The sequence below is a fragment of the Lemur catta genome, chromosome 2 (genome assembly GCF_020740605.2).
Source record: "Lemur catta isolate mLemCat1 chromosome 2, mLemCat1.pri, whole genome shotgun sequence".
NCBI lineage: Eukaryota > Metazoa > Chordata > Mammalia > Primates > Lemuridae > Lemur > Lemur catta.
In genome coordinates this window covers 123,593,131-123,614,233 of record NC_059129.1, presented here as the reverse complement: position 1 = coordinate 123,614,233, position 21,103 = coordinate 123,593,131, and the positions used below count along the sequence as shown (strand labels likewise).

Sequence of the window (21,103 nt, the reverse complement as noted above, 5' to 3'; positions counted from 1 at the left end):
TGGGGTGAATGAGGGAGGAGATAGACACTGACAAAGATGGACAGAGAAAAACAGAGATAGAGCTGACCAGATAATTGCTCCTTTTCTGGACATGACTGGACATGAAGACTTGAGGGAAAAAGGAAAAAACAAATCCGTCTGCAGGAAGAGGACAAATAATGAAGTAGGCACTTAGGGAAAGCAGTTTCAGTACCTTCATTGGGCCCTGCTGCACTTCTGCCTTGGGTCCTGAGGGATCCCATATTCTGAGAAACATTTCCCCCTTTCTATTTAAGCCAGCTGAGGATGGTTTCTGTTTTACATACATGTGCACGTGTGACACAAGCACACCCCTCTCCCAAATCATCCAGTGGAGAAAGATAAGGGACTCTGCTAAATTTTATTTAAGATGAAATAGATTAATAATTATTGTTTTTTATTCTCTGTAGGGTCGGGTCTCTAAGAATTCAATATTAGAAAATTAAGTGGTGTCACATCCTAGGTTGGGGTTTCAGTACAGACCTCAAGGTTGAATTATTTATCCCTGAGTTCTTTGGGAACAGAGTAAATCTACCACCAGCTGACAGGTAGTACCCAACTGATCTAAATAAACAGGCCTACCATGTGTGCAAACAACTAAGAGGGAAAGACTGAGGTTTTCTGCTCGATTATCTTTTTCTTAAAAGCTGTAATTGCACAGATTAGAGTCAACTAATTCTACAAGGTTTATAACAAAAAACAGTAGCTTCCTGCTGCACCCTGTCAATCTTTCACCTCAAAGGCAATCACTCTAAATTCTTTTAGTTGTTTCTTCTCATATTTTACTCTGTATTTCCAAATAATATGCTCACAGAATTCATTGGTTTTTCATTTTCAGATAATATCTTTTGACTTTCTGCTACGGAAAATTAGGCAAAGCAACATCTACATTAAAAAAATACAAATATATGCAACAAAATCTATTCAGTTGCCTTACTGAAACTGCCCAAAAGGATTTTTAAAAAATTATAATGCAAATTAACTGACAAAATCCATAAATTTTCTGTTGGAACTAATCAGCACAATTCAAAGTTCAAAGCAGTGACTTACACTGCATTAAGCTAAGGCTTAACATTCCTCACTCCTTTTAGATCTATCTATTTATTCATGTGCTTGCATTAGGTTATGAATTAGACATGGATTTGGTTTGATTCCTAAAGAAAAATGTTAGAAATAAATAATTCTGAAAATGGTCTGCAGTTATAAATCAAGCTATGACAAGTTCCTTTCTAATTAATGTATGTTGTTTCATTTTATAGGAAATCATTTTCATTTTTTACCTGGTATTTAGCTTACAAAATTATACTTCACTTCATGAAAAGATCTTTCCAGTATGACAATAATTAACACAAGAATTTTCTAATTTAAATAAGTCAAATAGAAAAACTCTTTGGTACATATAAAAAAAACCAATATATCAACAAACTTGGGAGTTGTTGCTTCATAAATATAAATATGTATCTTAACTCTGAGGTATATGAAAGCTCAGAAATTTATCAGCATACTGCATACTACAATTGTTTGTAGAAAAAAATAAAAATGTTCAGATGTCACTATTTATTGATTGATTGTAGAGACGAGGTTTCACTGCATTGCCCAGGCTGGTCTTGAACTCCTGGCTCCAAGTGATTCTCCCGCCTCAGCCTCCCAAAATGCTGGGATTACAAGAATAAGCCACCATGTCCGACCTATCTGTCACTTCAGGATACCAATATGATGGTTTGTAATTTGTTAAAAATAGTTAACAGTCTTAATCTAGTCAGTACTGACTTAAACACAATAGAACAGCAAGGTTTCTCCTTGGAAAATATTTCTCATCCAAACAGGGCTTTCCACCTTAAATTCAGTTTTTTAATGACTACTTCAAAAAAAAAATTAAAGTGAAAACCATATTAAAATACAATTGTTTGCAAGCTTTTATAGTCAGAGCATGACCAAAAGTTATAATAATTTTTCACATGATTTAAATTAACTTGCATCTATAAACATTTATTTAGCATATCCACATCCCAGGTGCCAAGGACAAAACAATAAAATAAACCAGTCCTTCCTTGTAATCAGGCAATGCTTTATTAACACAAAATATATTCAACACTAAAATTTCCTTCCAAGAATTACACAAATATGAGAATGCAAATATTCCCATTCTTAAAAAGGAAACCAAAGACAACTACATTGAGATGCTTTCCCAACATCAGTGGTAAGGTCTGGTGAACCTTTGCCACAAAGCAAAAACTGTGATAGGGCTACAAAGACATTTATATTTAGTAATATGTGAAAGGCATAGAACATTAAACAAATCTTTGATCATCCTAAGAATTCAACTGTAGTTCTTACAAATGTTAACAATTAGTATCATATCATTAGCCACATGATTTCTTGTGGTTTGACAAACAAATGTAAAGGAATTAAAAACAACTATCTTAAAAGATGAGGTAAAATGATCATCTGAAGCTGCATGGCAGCTCACATTCAGCCACATTTCTTATCTGTTTGCTTTGACTGACCTTTTTTGTGGGTAAGGGGGACTAGGTAAAGTTGAAAGGAAAGGTTTGTGAGACAGAGTACATATTCAGCTATACTATCTGTTTACTTTAGCTGACCTTTTTTTATGGGGAAGGGGAAGAAAGAGAAGTATCTGCCTGTGGAAATCTCTGTGCTAATAAACATAAGGATCAAAAAAGCCCATCAACCATACCACAGTTAAGACACTTACTATATAAAGGCAAATCTCACGAGAGTAAATGTGACAAAGATAAAAGGTATTTCTGTATCTGTTGCTTTGTCAGGATTCTAAGTTCACTACAATCCAAATTAAAGATCACTTTCCTGCTTATGCAATATAACAGAGCTATTTATCTTGTTTCACAATGAAACAAATATCATTAATAATCACATTTATTAGAAGGCATTTCAGTGTGTTATTTTGCATGAGTAAATACAGCTTGCTTTTTTTCTCAAGTGTTTTTGTTTTGAAAATTACTAACCCACAGAAAAAGTCAAAGAATAATATTAACATTATGAACACTCATGGTTCATCAATTGTTACAATTTTGCAGCATTTCTTTTATGTTTCTCTCTCTACACATACAACACAATATTTTTGATGAACTATTTAAAAATAAATTGCAGACATCATGACTTAACTGTCTTTCTGATTTTGCTGGTTTTTAGCAATTTTGATCAGAAATATAAGAACATATATTCATACTGATATGGTACTAAATACAAAGTTTGAAGAATATATATAGGAATGAAAAGGAGAAAGAAACTAGAATTCATTGAGTGCCAGATATGGGCCAGGCAGGATGCAAACAGCCTTGCATATGTTGATATTTAAATCTCATAACAATACATTTTATGACTGAGGAAACAAAAGCTCAGGAAGGTTAAGTCATTTTATAAAAGATTAAATATAACTAAATTAAATTATATATTATACAATATAGCTAATAATGGCAAACCTAGGATTTTAAATTATATCTTTTTCTATTATATCATGCTGCCTCCCTATGAAATAATTTTTAAACAAATATGTAGATAATATATAGCAATTTAGGGGAAAATATTTCAATAGGCTGAAATGAAATAGAAGTGGTCACCTGGCTATGGATTTGAATCAAATGTCCCACACATATTCAACTTTGTACAGTGTAACCATTGCTTGGGTTTATGCTACACCATATTCACTAGGTTCACTTCTACCTCACCTTCACAGTGCAATAAAAATTCCTATTCACAAAGCTCCTCTGTGGCTTTAAGCAATATAATTATCTTGTTAATGTAATGGTAGGTAAGGTATGAATGATTAATACCTTAACTCTCCCTAAGGCACTTACATATTAAAATAGGAAACATTATTACTATTAGTATTCTCATTTAAAAACATCTGCTATTTTTTTTGAGCACTTATATGTGCCAATAGCATTTATAAATATAACCTCATTTAATCCTCTGAACATCCCAGCAAGGTAAGATACAGTATCATTCCCCACATTTTACAGCTAGTAAATGAAAGAGTCAGCTTTTCACCTCAGGGTGAAAAGGTCCACATGCCACATAATAACATGTCTAACCCACAGAACTTTCCTAAATGTCTCCAAAGAACAACAGATGGGGAGAGGCAGAGCAGATTCCAGATAACTGCCTATCCCCACTGTGTACTTCTCTTCCATCTCCAGGGAACAGAAGACAACAAAAGGTCAGTCAGGTTAAGGCTGCTTGCTTTTGCTGCTATAAAACAAAAATTATTACTTCATCATTGAAGACTTGAGCTGAAACAGGCCTCAAGCCCAATGAGACAGTCTTCTGTCATCATCCCTTCCAGCATTAATAATGAGAAAAGTAGCAAACACCATGTGCCCAACATTTGTGTATATTAACTCATCCAATCATCACAACAATCCTATGTGGTAGTTTCTGTTATTATCTCCATTTTACAGATGAGGAAATTGAGCCATAAAGTTTTTTTGTTTTTTTGTTTTTTGTTTTTGAGACAGAGTCTCACTCTGTTGCCCAGGCTAGAATGTCATGGCATCAGCCTAGCTCATAGCAACCTCAAACTCCTGGGCTCAAGCAATCCTTCTGCCTCAGCCTCCCGAGTAGCTGGGACTACAGGCATGTGCCACCATGCCCGGCTAATTTCTTTTATATATATATATATTTTTTTAGTTGTCCAGCTGATTTCTTTATATTTTTAGTAGAGACAGGGTCTGGCTCTTGCTCAGGCTGGTCTCAAACTCCTGAGCTCAAATGATCCTCCCGCCTTGGCCTCCCAGAGTGCTAGGGAGTGAGTGCCAGGTGTGAGCCACCGTGCCCGGCCTAAAGTTTTAAAATATATAGCTAGGAGAAGGCAGTCTGGCTGGACAGCCTATGGTCCTAACTACTATATTATGGGAATGTGCCAACTCATAATTACTCCATTGAATATGTATCTCCTGTTACTCCCTATTTGTGACTATATATCTCTGACAAGCTTAGGGTTCCCTTAAGTGTGCTTCTACTTCTCTCTAAACCTTCATTTTTATGATTTCCTCAGCAAGATATTCCAAAGTGTCTATTACAATGGCCGGCAGATAACAAACATTCTATAAATATGATTGAATTTTAAATCACAATACAGCCGTACAATTTTGTAACTGAAAATTATCTTAATAGTTGAGTTGGAAACATTAATGTTGCTGGTATAGGCAGAGAGAGACTCACATCATGCAAATTGTGCATGAATACAGTTTGATAACATTGAAATTAAAATTCACTAAATGTATTTCTTGCCAAAAAATCCATACATCCAAAAAAATTAAGTGCTTGGTTTGGTTCATTATTATCAAAGACCACTGATAAAAAATGTTTTCTGAAGCTAAACTGATCATTTTAGCTTTATCAATTTATGAAAGTTACATCTTCATATATCTGAGAAGAATTTGCTATAATGTAGAAGAGATAAAATGCTGCTCTTCATGAAAAAACATAACTACAGCAGCTTTTAACTTTTGTTGTTACATATACCTGGTTTGCTGATTTCTGACTGTGAAATGATCTACTTGGTATGAAACCAAAAACAAGCATTCAGAACTCAAATAATGCTTATGCATTGTTGGCACAGCAAACATGGCTTGGCAGGAAAAAAAAAAAAGTAACTTAAGGAAAAGTATATCAGGAGAAAGATAATATGCTAAAATCTATGATGATAACATTCACAGCAGAATGGAAATAATTTACTATGAAACATTTTAAATTTAGTGTTATTTTAAATGAAGTTTAGAAAGAACCAATGTGCATTTTTATAGAGTATATTGCCCATTAGCTGAAGGGAGTTCTGATATTTTTCATAAAGGCTGAAGTTTTTATTTAACCTAAACCATAATAAATAACTTAAAACGTTATGTTATATATTACTTTTTATGTCTATATTAGTTATTCAGTGAAACATAATGAACTACTTTAACTTCTATTAGATATGACATACAGCAACAGAAAACAAAATATGAAACTTTACATTTTATAATACTAAGATATCCATCATATCATCAGTTTTGATATAACACCTACTATATGAATTATTTTAAAAGTTTAAAAAAACTAAATATAACAATGAGCAACTTAAATAAAAATGTGTATTTGAAGAGTATGTGCTGCAAGGATTAGCCATCCCTAATCTAGAGGTGATATCTGTATAATTATTAGTGCTAAAGATTAAACAGGTTACTGCTGGTCTTAAATCTTTTTCTTCTTGTTAAAATGATCTTTCTGGCACTAAAAATATCATCAATCCAATCAGATTTAAAATTCTTCAGAGGATAAATTTAACTCATATCACACGAGGTAAAAATCTACCAAAAATGCACCTTTTCTGACCTTTCCAATGAGTGGTCACCACACACAAATAATGACAGACGAGACTCACGCCCCATTTCCTAAGTTTCATGGAAGACAATTTTTCCACAGCTGGAGGTGGTGGTGGTGGAGGGCTACAGAGAGGGCTCTTTGGCCTGGTCCCTCATAGGCCCCAGACAGGTACCAGTCCACAGGCTGGGGGTAGGGGACCACAGGTTTAAGTTATTTACTCCACTTCACTATGGGAAAACGTTTACTGACTTTTCAAGAAAAAGGAGAATTTCAGGCTTCAGGTTTCACTAGGGATAATGTTCCTATTAACCGAGACAAACAATGTAGATAAGCAACACCAGCAGAGGTAAGGAAAGGAAGAAATAAAGAGTTCAGTGTGAGATGCCTGTGTGGATACTCAGGCCCGTGTCCAGATAACAGCTGAATATGCAGGCCTAACGCTCTCAATAGAGGGCAGACCTAGCATAAGGGGGTTGAGAATTATTATTTAGAATGGATACGTTTCTTCAAAACCAAAATCTGAGAAAAAAGAAAAAAATAATTTTAAAAATAGTGGAGTAGATATGTAAAAAAGAGTACTAAGCCGAAGGTAGACCACCAAGTTTAAGGGGGAGAGAAGGAGATTTGATGATGAAGCATAAGAAGGAAGGGTCAGAGGAAAATAAGAAAAACAAATAAACAAAAAAGATCATGGAAACCCTGGGAAAAGGAGTTTCCAGAAGGAAGGTCTGATCAACAGTGTAAAATACAGCAGCCAAGTTCAGCAGGACAAGTGCTGACAAGTGCACTGATCGGGTATTACAGAGGTCACTAGTGCCTTTTCCCAGAGCAATTTCAGTAAACTAGTAGAGGCTGAAGGCAGTTGTGGGTATAGGAAGAAATAAACATATAGGCATAAGTGCCTCTGCCTACAGGCTTTCAAGGGTATACAAAAATGCTTGAGAGCTGAAAATTTAAATTCACTTTTAAATTAATTAAATTTAAATTAATAAATTGACATTATTAACTGATAAATCTGGTATTCAAAGACATTTCATTCCATTTGGAAACAATTTCTAGGTTAGATTTTTTTATTTCACACGAGTTCCTTAGTAAGCATAACAATTGCCAGGAAATCATGATCAATCATAAGTGGGTCACTCATTGCCAAATCACTTCAAAAGCAAAAGCACAAAAATCTTTTCAGTATAATTAACCCTGTTTAATCAATGATGTGGATCCCTTTTCTACGTTCAAATGACATGGGGTAAGACCCTCGAAGTACCCTGGGACTGTGAAGGCCTTAAAATGGCCCTGGTGAGTGGAAGCTTAAGGGGACATTAAAAGCTTGGCTAAGAACGAGAAATGTTAAGAGAGGAGTTCAAGGAAAATACAGGATACAGGAAGAAGTTACAGGCTGAAGAGAAAGTCAGTAGAGCTGGAGACTGACGGTACAGGAGGGAGAAGAGGTAATTTCACGGGATAAAGTCCTGAAGGAAACAAGTAAAAGGAATCAAAAGTGCTCATGTCTACAGGTTCCAAATAAAAGGAGGAATGAGGGGGAGGGATTTAGATAAATTTGCAGGCTTGGGTTGGAAATTGAGATAATTTGTGCTTGAGCCCTACAATTTTTTTTTATTTTTTTTTTCAGGTAAGGTCTTTTGCTGAAAGTACAGGGAATAGGATCAGGAAGGTGGCTTGAGAAGAGAGGCAAAAGTTGGGAAGAGTGATTAAGAATTATCAGTATTTTCAAGTACGTCCTTTCGTATAACTGTTGTGATCACCTTGTGAGCCTATGAGAACAGATATTATAATACTAATTTCCATATTACATACATGTAAAGAAACCTGGACTCTAAGTTATATAGGGTAATTACTCAAATATCTTTTTCAACTATATGTTATTTAACTACAATCTCAATTTTCCAAGTGCTTACAAATACAGCTGCGACACCTCTGATCTTGTAGCATGTCTTAGAACCATGACCTAAGCCATCTTTCTCCTCAGAGGAACTACACATCTATCCCTCAATCTCTAGTCCTCCTCAAGGGCTCAGCAAAGCCTAAGTCTTAAAAGTGGAGAGAAAAGTAAGATGGTGAGCCAAAAACTGTCATGATTTTCTGAGCATGTTTGGTATCTGTAAGATTTCAGAGGAATACTGTTCGCACCCAGACTTAATAAATATTCCTGAGACAAATCTACATCTAAAAAAGTAAGGCATTTCCAACTGGGTGTTTAGGGGTACTTAAATATATAGAAAAAACAGTGAGTTATTGGTTAGTATGATTAAGATCATAATGACAACTCTAAAAAGAAAGTATCAGTAGTCATTAGGTCTCCTCCTTTAATCAAAAACAAAACACTAAAATTGATTTAAGATGGCCCTTGACTGATAGGATCTAAAAGTTAGAAATACCCAATTAGCACTGTTAAGGATACAAAATATGAGATCATCAAAAGATTAATGCCTCATTTCAGTTGGTTAAGCCTTTCTATTTCAAATACCAAAAAAAGGCTTTGAATTCTAAGCACTAGATTCTATATCTGGAAATCCCTTTTGAACCCACAAATGACCCTACGTGAGAGAGCAGATTCAAAGTTCCGTCTTCATCCTGCTCAACCAATCTGGAGGATCTGACGTTACTGGCCATCCCCATCTTGTTGAAAGCCTCTCCTCCCACAGTTTCTGTGAAATATTGCCTGCTCCAGGGTTTCCTCCTTTTTCTGGTGAGCTATTCCTTTCTTCCTTCTGACATGAATTCCCTCCTGAAGACACTGTCTTTTTGTTCTTCTTTCTCTACACTTACCTATCTCCTTTTGGCTCATTCATCTTTATGGACTGAATCTGTAAGTTAATGGCATTCAAATCCACATGCATAGCCCTAGCCTCCAACCAATGATCTAGCTCCACAGTTCCAGTTTGGAAAAGTCTGGAGTGGATGGTGAGCAACTGGCACGTTTTCTTCCTGTCTGTCCTGTTGCCATTCTTTGGCTCCCATGCTAAAAAGTCTGTAATTACCCCTTACTGTTTTATACAGAATATTAAAAACAAACAAAATGCTTGGTTACAGTATCTCTTTGAGAGCCCAGAGCCTCAGTGTGATTATGCTTCCCAGTTTGTCTGCCTATTTGTACTGAATCACTCAAAAAAACCAAGTTAGGACATGTAATTTCTTTCAAGGCATTGTTACAATTTATTCTATTAAAGTACGTTTTACACAAAGTTATATAGATTGTGCCATATAAAATACTGACTCAGAAGTAAAGAGAGAGATTTGGGTAGTCCAGGCAATGAGGCCATGTAAATCTAAAACACTTGGTATATCCTCACAGAAACCAATACAGAACAACAGAGAGAACAAATAAAATGACACAAACCTAGGTCTTCAACACATTCAAACTTCAAATTAACTGCAAGAAGAAAAATCAAAACAGAATCCTTATGAGCTAGCTACCATGTTCCAGCTGTAAGCCTTTGCAAACCGCAAGGGCAATTTAGGAAACACTGAATGGAACAGAGAAGAGAGGAGTTAAGATCATGTCTAACACTGATCTAAAACCACCACCAGAAAGAGAAAGTCTATCCTATGAGTGTAAATAATGGAAAAGCATAATACAGATTAGAGTATGGATTTTCAAGTACATAGTATACAAGTAGGGGGTTTTGTAAAGTTCATATGGGGGTGGGGTGGAGGGAAGAGGATTAAAAGGAAGGAAAGGTACTAACCTCAAACCATCAACCCTGTCCATGGATATGCAGAGACACACAAAGTCCTCATTTATTAAAAACAGGAACAAAAAATAACCACAAGAATAAATCATCTGACAAAAATTTTCCTCAAAAAACAGATAGCAAAGTGGAAACCTGTAACATATTCTACATTGAATCAAATATCTTCAAGCAAGCATTTGGGGACATGAAAAAAAAAACCCACCTTAACCAGCAATTCAAAAACAGAAAAGTAGTAGACAAAAACAGAAAGAAGTGAAATAGAACTGAATGAACTCAAGAAAGAAATAGCAGAAAAAAGGCAAAATCATATCACAAATAAAAACAAAATTAGGTGGTGCCCAAAGAAGAATAGATTCACACAAAAACATAAGGGCATTAAAGACAAGGAATACAACCAAAAAGCTGGAAAAGAAAAAAACCTGCAGTAACAAAGTAACCCAAAGGAAAGTACCAAGAAGGAAATGATAAAGATAAAAGCAGCAATTAATAAGGTAGAAGACAGAAAAACAGTAGTTCTAATTAATAAATCAAAATTCTACTTGCTAAAGAAAAATAACAAAATAAGCATACCACTAGATAACTTAAGGGAGAACTTACAAAGATACAAAATCAGAGATGACAAGAGGGAAATAACTATTGAAATGGAAGAAATCCTAAGATACTATTTTACAGACATGTATACAAATAAATTTGAAAACCTACATCCAAGGGATAATTTCCAAAATTGATCCCATTAGAGATAGAAAGTTTAAACAATCCAATTTCCATAAAAGAAATAAATAAATAAAAGAAATAAAGTTATCAAGAAAGTACTCCACAAAAAGCACTATACCCAGATAGTTTTACAGGGCAATTCTACCAAGGCTTGAAAGACCAAATAGCCTTGATGCTGTATAAATTGTTCCAGAGCCTTGAAAATGAACGACAATTTCTTAATTCTTTTTTATGAAGCAAGTAAAACATTTACACATAAAGCATAAAAAAAAAAGAGAGAGGCCGGGCGCGGTGGCTCACGCCTGTAATCCTAGCTCTGGGAGGCCGAGGCGGGTGGATCGCTCGAGGTCAGGAGTTCGAGACCAGCCTGAGCAAGAGTGAGACCCCGTCTCTACTAAAAATAGAAAGAAATTATCTGGCCAACTAAAAAATATATATACAAAAAAATTAGCCAGGCATGGTGGCTCATGCCTGTAGTCCCAGCTACTAGGGAGGCTGAGGCAGTAGGATCGCTTAAGCCCAGGAGTTTGAGGTTGCTGTGAGCTAGGCTGATGCCACGGCACTCACTCTAGCCCGGGCAACAAAGTGACACTCTGTCTCAAAAAAAAAAAAAAAAAAGAGAGAAAGAAAATGACAGACTAATATCACCTTTGAATACTGACATAAAAGCTTTAAATAAAATATTAGCAGATGGAACCCAACACCAGAGTAAGAAAATAAAACACAAAGAACACGTGGGATTTAGTCCAGGAATGCAAGGTTGGTTCAAACCATTAATATAATATATTACACTGATAGCTAGCTCTAAGAAGAAAAAACATGAATATCTCCATAAATGCTGAGAAAAAGCCTTCAACAAAACTTAAGACCCATTTCTGATTTTAAAAAACTCAAGAAATAGGAATTGATACTTACTCTCTTAGCATGACAAACAAACATATACATTTTGTCTTAGAGCCAGAATCATCTTATTAACAAAGAAACAGCAGAGGTATTTTCACTGGTATCAGAAATCAAACATTCTTTACGAACTATTTAACATTGTATTAGAGGTATTTGCCAAGGCTGTTTTACAAGAGAAATCAATTAAAGGCAGCAGAATTGGAAATGAAGATGTAGAACTACCTTTATTTGCAGATGATATAATCATGCACCTGGAAAACCCTAAAGAATCAATAATCTTTAGACAGAGAAACAGGCACTCTCAAATATTGCTGCTAGTATGGAAATTGGTATATTCCTTATGGATGGGAACTTGGTAATATTTAACAACAGTACATGTGTTTACCCTTTAACCCAGCAATCCCAATTCTAGGAATATACCCTGACATTAATTCCCTCATAATGTGAACATACATACACACAAGGCTATTATCCATTGTGGCACTGTCTATTCACAAAACACTGAAAACAAGCTAAATGCTCATACATAGGAGAGTAACTGAATAAACTATGGTACCTTCACATAATAAGAATGAGCTCTCAGATATAGAGAGATTTCCAGGATATATTTTAAATGAAAAAAGCAAAATGTTTTGTGTAAAAAAGGGGGAACTAAGAAAATATATATATGTTTGAACAAGACTGGTTACCTATAGATGTGGGACAGAATGCAATGGAAAGACAGAGGAAATATAAGGGAGAAAATGATAACCTTCTGAATATATCTTTATATAAAAATCTTGACTTTTAGAACCATGTTAATGTTTTGTCTGCTTAGAAAAATAGACAAAACCAACAAAGATGGGAGGAAAATCCTAAAATTGAATACAAACAGAAACAAATGAATCAAACCATGTTTAAAATAAATAACATAACCACACTCTAACAGAGAAGAGGCAAATCAACCTAAGTATCTTTTGAAAACAGTATTTGGACTAAAGACAAAAAACCTAACTCTAAACAAATGCTGAGCTCTAATTAGTAAGATTCTTTCAAGCAAAGGCATGGCTTTGAAATTCTCAAATTATTTTCTAAACATTCTAGGGCTTAGCACATAAGTGAATATATTGTAGATAATGAAAGTCAGGAATTACAATTAGGAAAGAGAGAATGAACCCTGTATGGTGTGGAACTGTAAATGGATGAACACACATACACACAAACACACACATTCTCATACCTAGATACACATGCACATACACACACACAAATTATATATGTACATTCACAAACATACATATATTCATGTTGGGTGTTTTCCCATCTAAACAATCTCAGCTGTAAGAGTTATATAATTAGACCTGAAGAAATAAAATTTCCCAATTTCTAAATCTAAATTTAAAAGATACTAGCTATGCAATCTATAGAGTAGAAGAGTGTTACCAGTAAGAACAACTATTAGGAAAAAAAGGCTTTTAAGCAGAACAGCCAGGCTAATTTTTGAATAGAAAGAATTTACTCATATATTAGCTAGATCATGAAAACGTTACTTGATGAAAAATGTAAAATATAACATTAATCCTAGTGGTAAATATTTAAACGTGCCTACCTCAGATTATTTTCATATTAGTAAGAGAAACACATTACCTTTCATAAAAATTGTAAAGATGCAAATGCCACCTGGTATTTCACAATGAAACATATTAAAAATCACTGTACCTACCTTACAGTAAAATCATAGGAGCAAGAGGCCAGCACAGAAGCATGAAATGGTGAAAACTACAAAAAACAAAACAAACAAAAAAAAAACGCTTTTTGAGTTTAGCTGCAATTATAACATACTTCCTATAGTCATTCTATAAACATCATAATAAATTTAAGTTAACCAGAGCTATCACTTAAAATTATGCTTTCTCGAACGTTACATGCTTTAATTTGAGGCAAAAATTTGGCCTCTAAGTATCCATCTATAGGAAAAATATTTATTTTTACATTCTTCAAAGAAAGTCATCCCTCAAGCAAAGTCACCCCTGTTGCTATTCTGGAAAAATTAAATACGATTTCATATTGGCTATCCAAAAATGAGTCTTAAAAATATAAGGGATTTAAGTACATGATAGTACAAATATATAATCACATAATTTACCAATTTTACAAATATATATTATGATTTCTATAATCACAGGTACCAAAATAAACATTTAATGTTAAATACTTTTAAAATAATTTTTATGTTATTTGTATATTAAAGCTAATGAAAAATGATGCCAAGGATAAAAACTGCAAATTTAAGACAAGTAATGCCTACTAGATAAGTAATAAACATAGTTTAATAGGCTGCCTTTTGCAATATTTCTTCAGTGTTTGTCTTACTGGCACTTTAATAGCTATACATACATATATAACTACATTTGAACAGTTCTTAGTTTGCAAAGTACTTTCACTACAATACTGTATTTCATCCTCAGAACCACTCTGAAATATACATACAGAATATTTTTCAACTACTAAAACCTGTTCACATAAGATCACTAATAAAAAATAAAATAGGGCATTGTGTCTTATATGTTGCATTGCAGCCAGTAAAATTTAAAATATTAATTTAACTGAAAATTTAGAATTTTAAAAATAGAAATAACATGTAATTATCTTCTTAAAAATCAATAAGGTACTCTTTTAATGTAAAAACCAAAGAATGAAACTGGGAGATGCACTTAATAAGATGCTTTCCACAGTAATTTAGCAGAACCTGCCTAAACAAAAGCTGGAAAACTAATTTAGGTCACCTTATAACACAGACAAATTTCTTGGAAACAACACAAAAAGGCTACCTTATCTTCTGCTGTTTACAGAGAAGAAAATTTTCTATATCCCAAACATTTGTGAACATTCATCTATTTTATATTAGGGAAAAGAAAGAAGTAATTTCCTCTTTATAATGGTGTCAACAAAGTAAAGAGACTCTCACTAAATGGAAATTATGGTGAATATAATACTAAAAGTAAATTATTGTAGTTAAAAAATAACATTAAAAGAAATAGTAGATTGGGGTTGAAATAATGACAAAAATATTTTTACTTAACTTTACATACTGAATGTCTACATTGTCCCAATTCATTCAATAATTATTCAAATATTTTACCTAAGTTTAGCTTTCAATGTTATCATTAATTAGATAACAAAAACACATATAAAAAAGGATCAATAACTCCAATCCCTAAAGACCAAACAAAACACTCTTTTATATACACTTCACTGATTATATTTAAATGTTTATGCTACATGTAAAAAGAAAAGAGAAAAACTTACTTTCACCCTCCTAATAGCATAGGTGTGACCAAGAAGTTCAAACACTGGTTGTCGTACATTCCTCAAGTCCCAGCCTCTCAAACTACAGTCAACTGCACCTGTCACCAGCAAATTCTAGAAACAATTCAGAGAAAAATAAACTGTGACATCTTTGCAATTAAGCAGTACACAGGCTTTCCTGCTAGAAACAATATCTACTTTCTGATAATCATTTAATACCAACCCAGGAGTCATTCTTGAGAAGTTGTATAACAATTATAGATAGGAATCAAAACAGTCATTAAATAGCAAAAATTAATATGATTTGAGAAAAAGGAACTCAATATGCTTTATGTACATGATGGAACACTACACACAACAGAAAAAGGCATAGTTCCAAATAAGTGGTAATAAGCAATTAAAAATTGTATATGACAAATGAGCCCAGCTTTCTCTTCAAAAGGTTTTTAACATGCTTTGAGCTTTTACCAAGCATTAAAAGGCAAGAGGCCTGTTAATTCAGGAATATTTGAAAAAGCAAAGGGTATAAATTAAATTTTTATATTTTTCTAAATCTAAATCAATCATTGTTCCCAACTCTCTTGGACCAAGTCTTAATATAATATTTAATCACATCTGAGAATTTGTGCAAATAGTGGTGAGTCTCCTACCTAGTCAGGCTTTACAAATTCTGCTATCTAGAGCTCTAAGTGAAGCCACAGTTCCTGAGTGATGAGTCCACACTCATTCCACCCCATATCAACCACAGCAATAACTCATTGTCTGAACATGTTGGGCTTTAGTATAAGCTCCTCTGAAGAAAAGTTTCAATGATTAGATAATTTTTTAAATCACTCTCAAGTGTATATCAGCACCTCTTTTTAGAATTCCCAAATGTAAAACATATAGGCCACAATTTAATTTTCCAATATGGATAATTCATTTACAGTGAGAGGGACTGAAACTGTAATCATTAGCATTGAAATTTTTATTTAGATTAAGAATTATTATTAAATATGTACTATATTTTCTTTTATTTCTTTTTATTTAAAGAACTGCCAACACAACGTTCTCTTTATTCTCACTAATTAATTTAAAGCTGAGAAAAAAACAAGGCATACATTTGACCTATTTGTCACAGGCAACAGACCACTTCAGGCACATAAATAGTCATGCGTCATTTAATAATGGGATATGTTCTGAGGAATGCAGTGTTAGGTGATTTCATTGTTGTGCAGACATCATAGAGTGTACTTACACAAACCTAGATGGTATAGCCTAGTCTACACCTAGGCTATAGCATATTGCACCTAGGTTACAAACCTGACAGCATGTTAGTGGACCGAATACTTTAGGCAACTCTAACATAATGGTAATAAGTTTTAGTGTATCTAAAAATATAGAAACAGAAAAGGTACCATAAAAATACAGTATAAAAGATAAAAAATGGTACACCTGTATAGGACACTTATACATGCATGGAGCTTACAGTCCTGGAAGTTGCTCTGGGTGAGTCAGTGAGTGCGTGGTGAGTGAATCAGAAGGCCTAGGCCATTACTGTATACTACTGCAGACTTTATAAACACTGTACACTTAGGCTACACTAAATTTATAAAAATATATTTTCTTTCTTCAACAGTCAATTAACCTTAGATTACTGTAATGTTTTGCTTTATTAACTTTTTAATTTTTTTAACTTTTTGACTCTTGTAATAACACTTAGCTTAAAACACAAACACACTGTACAGCTGCACAAAAATATCTTCTTTCTTTCTATCTTTACAAGCTTTTTTCTATTTGTAAAATTTTTTTTTTTTTTTTATGTTTTCAACTTTTTGGTTAAAAACTAAGACACAGACGCACACATTAGCCTAAGCTTACACAGGGTCAGAATTACCAATATCACTGTCTTCCACCTTCACATCTTGTCCCACTGGAAAGTCTTCAGGGGCAATAGGATTTTTTTAGCTCCATTATAATCTTATGAGACCCACTCGTATATTTGGTTGTCACTGACCAAAACATCATTATGTGGAGCATGACTATAGTATATTAACATATATTTAATCCATTTCTATCTCTAATTCATATGCTCATGTGGTTGGATGAAGCTTTAAAAAAAGTTATACATGCACACTGCTATCTTATAGAAGCATGAAAATTGGTTAAACTTAAAAAGGAGGATGAAGCAGAAAATTTTAAAAACTGATGGACTGTCAAATTAAACATGAAGTTACAAATAGTTCAGCAGCCTGACTAGCAAAGTGAAAAAGAACTGAAAGCAAAAGATGATACAAAGTGGCAGGGTTAAGAGCAATAAAGAAAAAAAAATTACATAAATTGCAAAGCAATTTCCCAAAACAAACAAGTAAGGCTGCACTGTTGAACTTCGAGAATTTCTGTTTCTTATTTTGCCTGTTTTATGACCACTTAAATCCAATTAACACTCATGCAGGTCAGTCACAATTATTAATTAGAAATGAAAGGGATTGAATTTTCTTAATGGTCCAGGAACACCACCAAAGTCCACATAAACAAAGATAAGTAAAATCTAGAACATTTTAACATTAGGAAGGACGACAGCTCGGGGTAGAGCAATACACTGTACCTCATTGTATTTACACCAGTCACAACTCAAAATCTCTGCCTGATGTGCTGGAATCACAATTCTGACTCCTGTTGCCTTCACATCCCAAATTCTCAGAGTCTGATCACCTGGTAAAAAAGGAAGACTTGATCATTTTCCATCACACCACTTATATGCTAGTGACAATGTGCTCACAATGATAAATCAAATAAAATATGCTGCTTTTTAATGTTACCATCTTTATATATTTTTATACCATAATAATGCATAATAATTCCTTAAAGTGAAGAAATACCAGAAGTAATGCTGCACCACAATAATGCTTTTAGATCTACTTAAAGGGGAAAATTTCAATCTCACACTGAGACAAGCACAATAGTGACTAAATATACAGCCAGTATGTTTTTATTTAGGGTAGGAAAAGGACCTGAAAATTCTCATGTTTAGGAAAGAAACCTAGCACTCTGTACCAGGATATCCTATAAGAAAGAAATAATATGCTAGCAGTTTTACTCTCCAAGCCAAAATGGAGAATTTTTTACTTTTAGTTTTTATGTACACTACATGGTAATGGGCCAGCTAGATGTATATTGTTCTCCTTGGAAAAAACAAGCTAAAAAATTTAAGGATTGTATTTTGCATTATTAAAAAAATGGTCTGCATTGCTTAACTGCAAAAAGTCATCTCTGATTGAATGGCTTATATGCTGTTTGCTTCTAATTTTTCTAAACTATGAGGAAGTTTAACAAATGATACAATGAATAAAATCTATAATATATACATCTACCTCAAAAGTAAAATACAAGCTATAGTAACCAAAACAGCATGGTACTGACATAAAAACAGACACATAAAACAATGGAACAGAAGAGAGAACCCAGAAATAAATCCACACATCTACAGTGAACTTATCTTTGACAAAGGTGCCAAGAACATACAATGGGGAAAGGACAGTCTCTTCCATAAATGGTGCTGGGAAAACTGGATATCCATATGCAGAAGAATAAAATTAGACCCTTATCTCTCACCATACAAAAAAAAATCAAATCAAAATGGATTAAAGACTTAAATCTAAGACCTGAAACTATGAAATCACTAAAAGAAAACATTGGGGAAATGTTTCAGGACATTGGCCTGGGCATGGGCTTCTTGAGCAACACCCTAAAGCATAGGAAACCAAAGCAAAATTGGATAAATGGGATCACATCAAGCTAAGTGTCCATCAACGGATGAACAGATAAAGAAATTGTGGTACATATACACAATGGAACACTATATAGCCATAAAAAAGAATGAAATCCTGCCATTTGCAGCAACATCGATGGAACTAGAGAATATAACGTTAAGTGAAATAAGCCAAGCACAGAAAGACAAGTCTTGCAAGTTCTCTCTCACATGTGGGAGCTAAATATTAAAACAATAGATCTCAAGGAGACAGAGAGTAGAATAATGGTTACCAAAGGCTGTAAAGGGTATCAGGTAGAGGGGTATAAAGTGGAGATGGTTAATGGATACAAAAATATAGTTAGATAGATAGAATGAACAATATAAGTTAGGGTATACTTTAAAATAACTAAAATAGTAGAATTGGAATGTTCCTAACACAAAAAATGTTAAATCCCTGAGGTGATGGATACCACTATTACCTTGATTTGATTAATTCACATTGTATGCCTGTATCAAAACATTACATGTACCCTATAAAGATATACAACTATTATGTACCCATAATAATTAAAAATAAAAAAGTAAAAAAAAAAAATACAAACAACTGATGGTGGGAGAAAGCTAGTTCCCTGTGATGAAAAGCATGTGGTCTCTGGTGTGATAACAGGCAGGGTCTTAAATCCCATTTTGTCATTGTATGACCCTTTACAGTGTATGTACTATCTCTGAAATTGACACCTCATTTCTAAAAAAGAACAGAATGCCTACCAGGCAGGGCTGTCCAAGAATTTAATACAACAAGGTTTCTATAAAGCTCCTGGCATGGCTAGCATCTAGTAGACACTATCACAAATGGTATCCAAAAATGCTAAATTTTAAATTATCCTTTACTAACTGCTATAGTTTGGACATTTGACCCTCCAAATCTCATGTTGAAATCTGATCCCCAATGTTGGAGGTCAGCCCTGGTGGAAGGTGTCTGGGTCATGAGGGCAGATCCCTCACGAATGGCTTGGTACTGTCCTCATGGTAATGAGAGCTGGTTGTTAAAAACAGCCTAGTACTCCCCTCCCTCTCTCTTGCTTACTCTCATCATGTGATCTGCACACGCTGGCTCCCCTTCCCTTCCACCATTAGTGGAAGTAGCCTGAAGCCCTCACCAGAAGCAGGTGCCAGCACCATGCTTCTTGTACAACCTGCAGAACTTAGAACTAAATAAACCTCTTTTCTTTGTAAATTACCCAGCCTCAGGTATTTCTCTAAAGCAACATAAAAATGGACTAAGACACTAACCTACATAAATTTTCCTATATTCCCAATTCTACATCACATGTCACTTGAGCTACATTTAGCTATTTTAGACAACTTTTTTTTCCTGCCTTCTTTAAAAGTTGCTTAAGAAAAATAACAATTAAGTTTGCTGGCAGTAATAAAATGTAAAGGTTAAGAATAGGGAATCTGGATTTCCAGAGCTTGGTTCTAAACCAGCTCAATAACTTGGTAGCTATAAGAGATTTAATCAAGTAACTAATCCACAGTTTCCTTACCTATAATAAAATACCTGCCTTTTAAGGTTGAAATGAGAAAAAGTAGTAGGGCTTAGTATGGGCCAGATATGGTGTAAGCCCCCCCAAAATGTTCAGAAAAATAAAATGAGAAAAAACACCCATGTTTAGAAGTTACTCCTATTCCTACTACTAATAATAACCTGAACAATAACTAATATTTATTGGGTGTTTCCAATGTGCCAGATGCTGATCTTAGCATTTTATATGTATTGACTTTTAAAAAAATAACACAACAACACTACAAAGTAGGAATTTTGATAATATAAAAAATAATTTTTGTAGTCCTTTGCAAATGAAGAAACTCAAGCAAATGGAGATAAATAACTTGCCCGGGATAGTAAATGATGGAACCAGAACCCTAGTATACTGGGTCCCCAGTATGTACACTGCACAACTACACTATGCTGCTGCCTCCTAACGGTGATGGAGGACAAATGCCATACAGCCAATGTTGGCTGATTCTTGAGGAATTATTCTTTTATTTCTGTTACTTTTTCTATAAATTAGAGAAAAAAATATTTATTCTCTCTCTGTCTCACACATACACACACACATATACATGTAGATGACATTTTGTCATTTTTGCCATACTTATTTTAGAAATAAAAGTAAAAAAACACTATAAAGTTGAAATCTCTATTGTATTTCCAATCCCATTTCCCATCTTTCCTGCTCAGAGACCACCACAAATGTGAATTTGGTAAGCAGCCCTTTAGTCTGTGTTTTGGTAATACTGTTATTACATTTTCATGGATCCATAAATATGAACTATCGCTTTGTGTGTGTGATTTTTTTCTTTTTTAATTTAAAAATACTGT

At 34.0% G+C, this 21,103-nt stretch overlaps 1 protein-coding gene across 1 annotated transcript in view; it reads right to left on the bottom strand.

The window, feature by feature from the left end:
* Nucleotides 1–21,103, bottom strand: part of PEX7 (peroxisomal biogenesis factor 7) — a 66,541-nt gene that overhangs the window by 22,230 nt on the left and 23,208 nt on the right. Inside the window, exons 6-8 of the mRNA XM_045544442.1 lie at nucleotides 17,572–17,678; nucleotides 14,985–15,098; nucleotides 13,399–13,454 (exon numbers count right to left, since the gene is read on the bottom strand). Coding sequence (XP_045400398.1) covers nucleotides 13,399–13,454; nucleotides 14,985–15,098; nucleotides 17,572–17,678 — 277 coding nt within the window. The remainder of the gene's footprint in view (nucleotides 1–13,398; nucleotides 13,455–14,984; nucleotides 15,099–17,571; nucleotides 17,679–21,103) is intronic.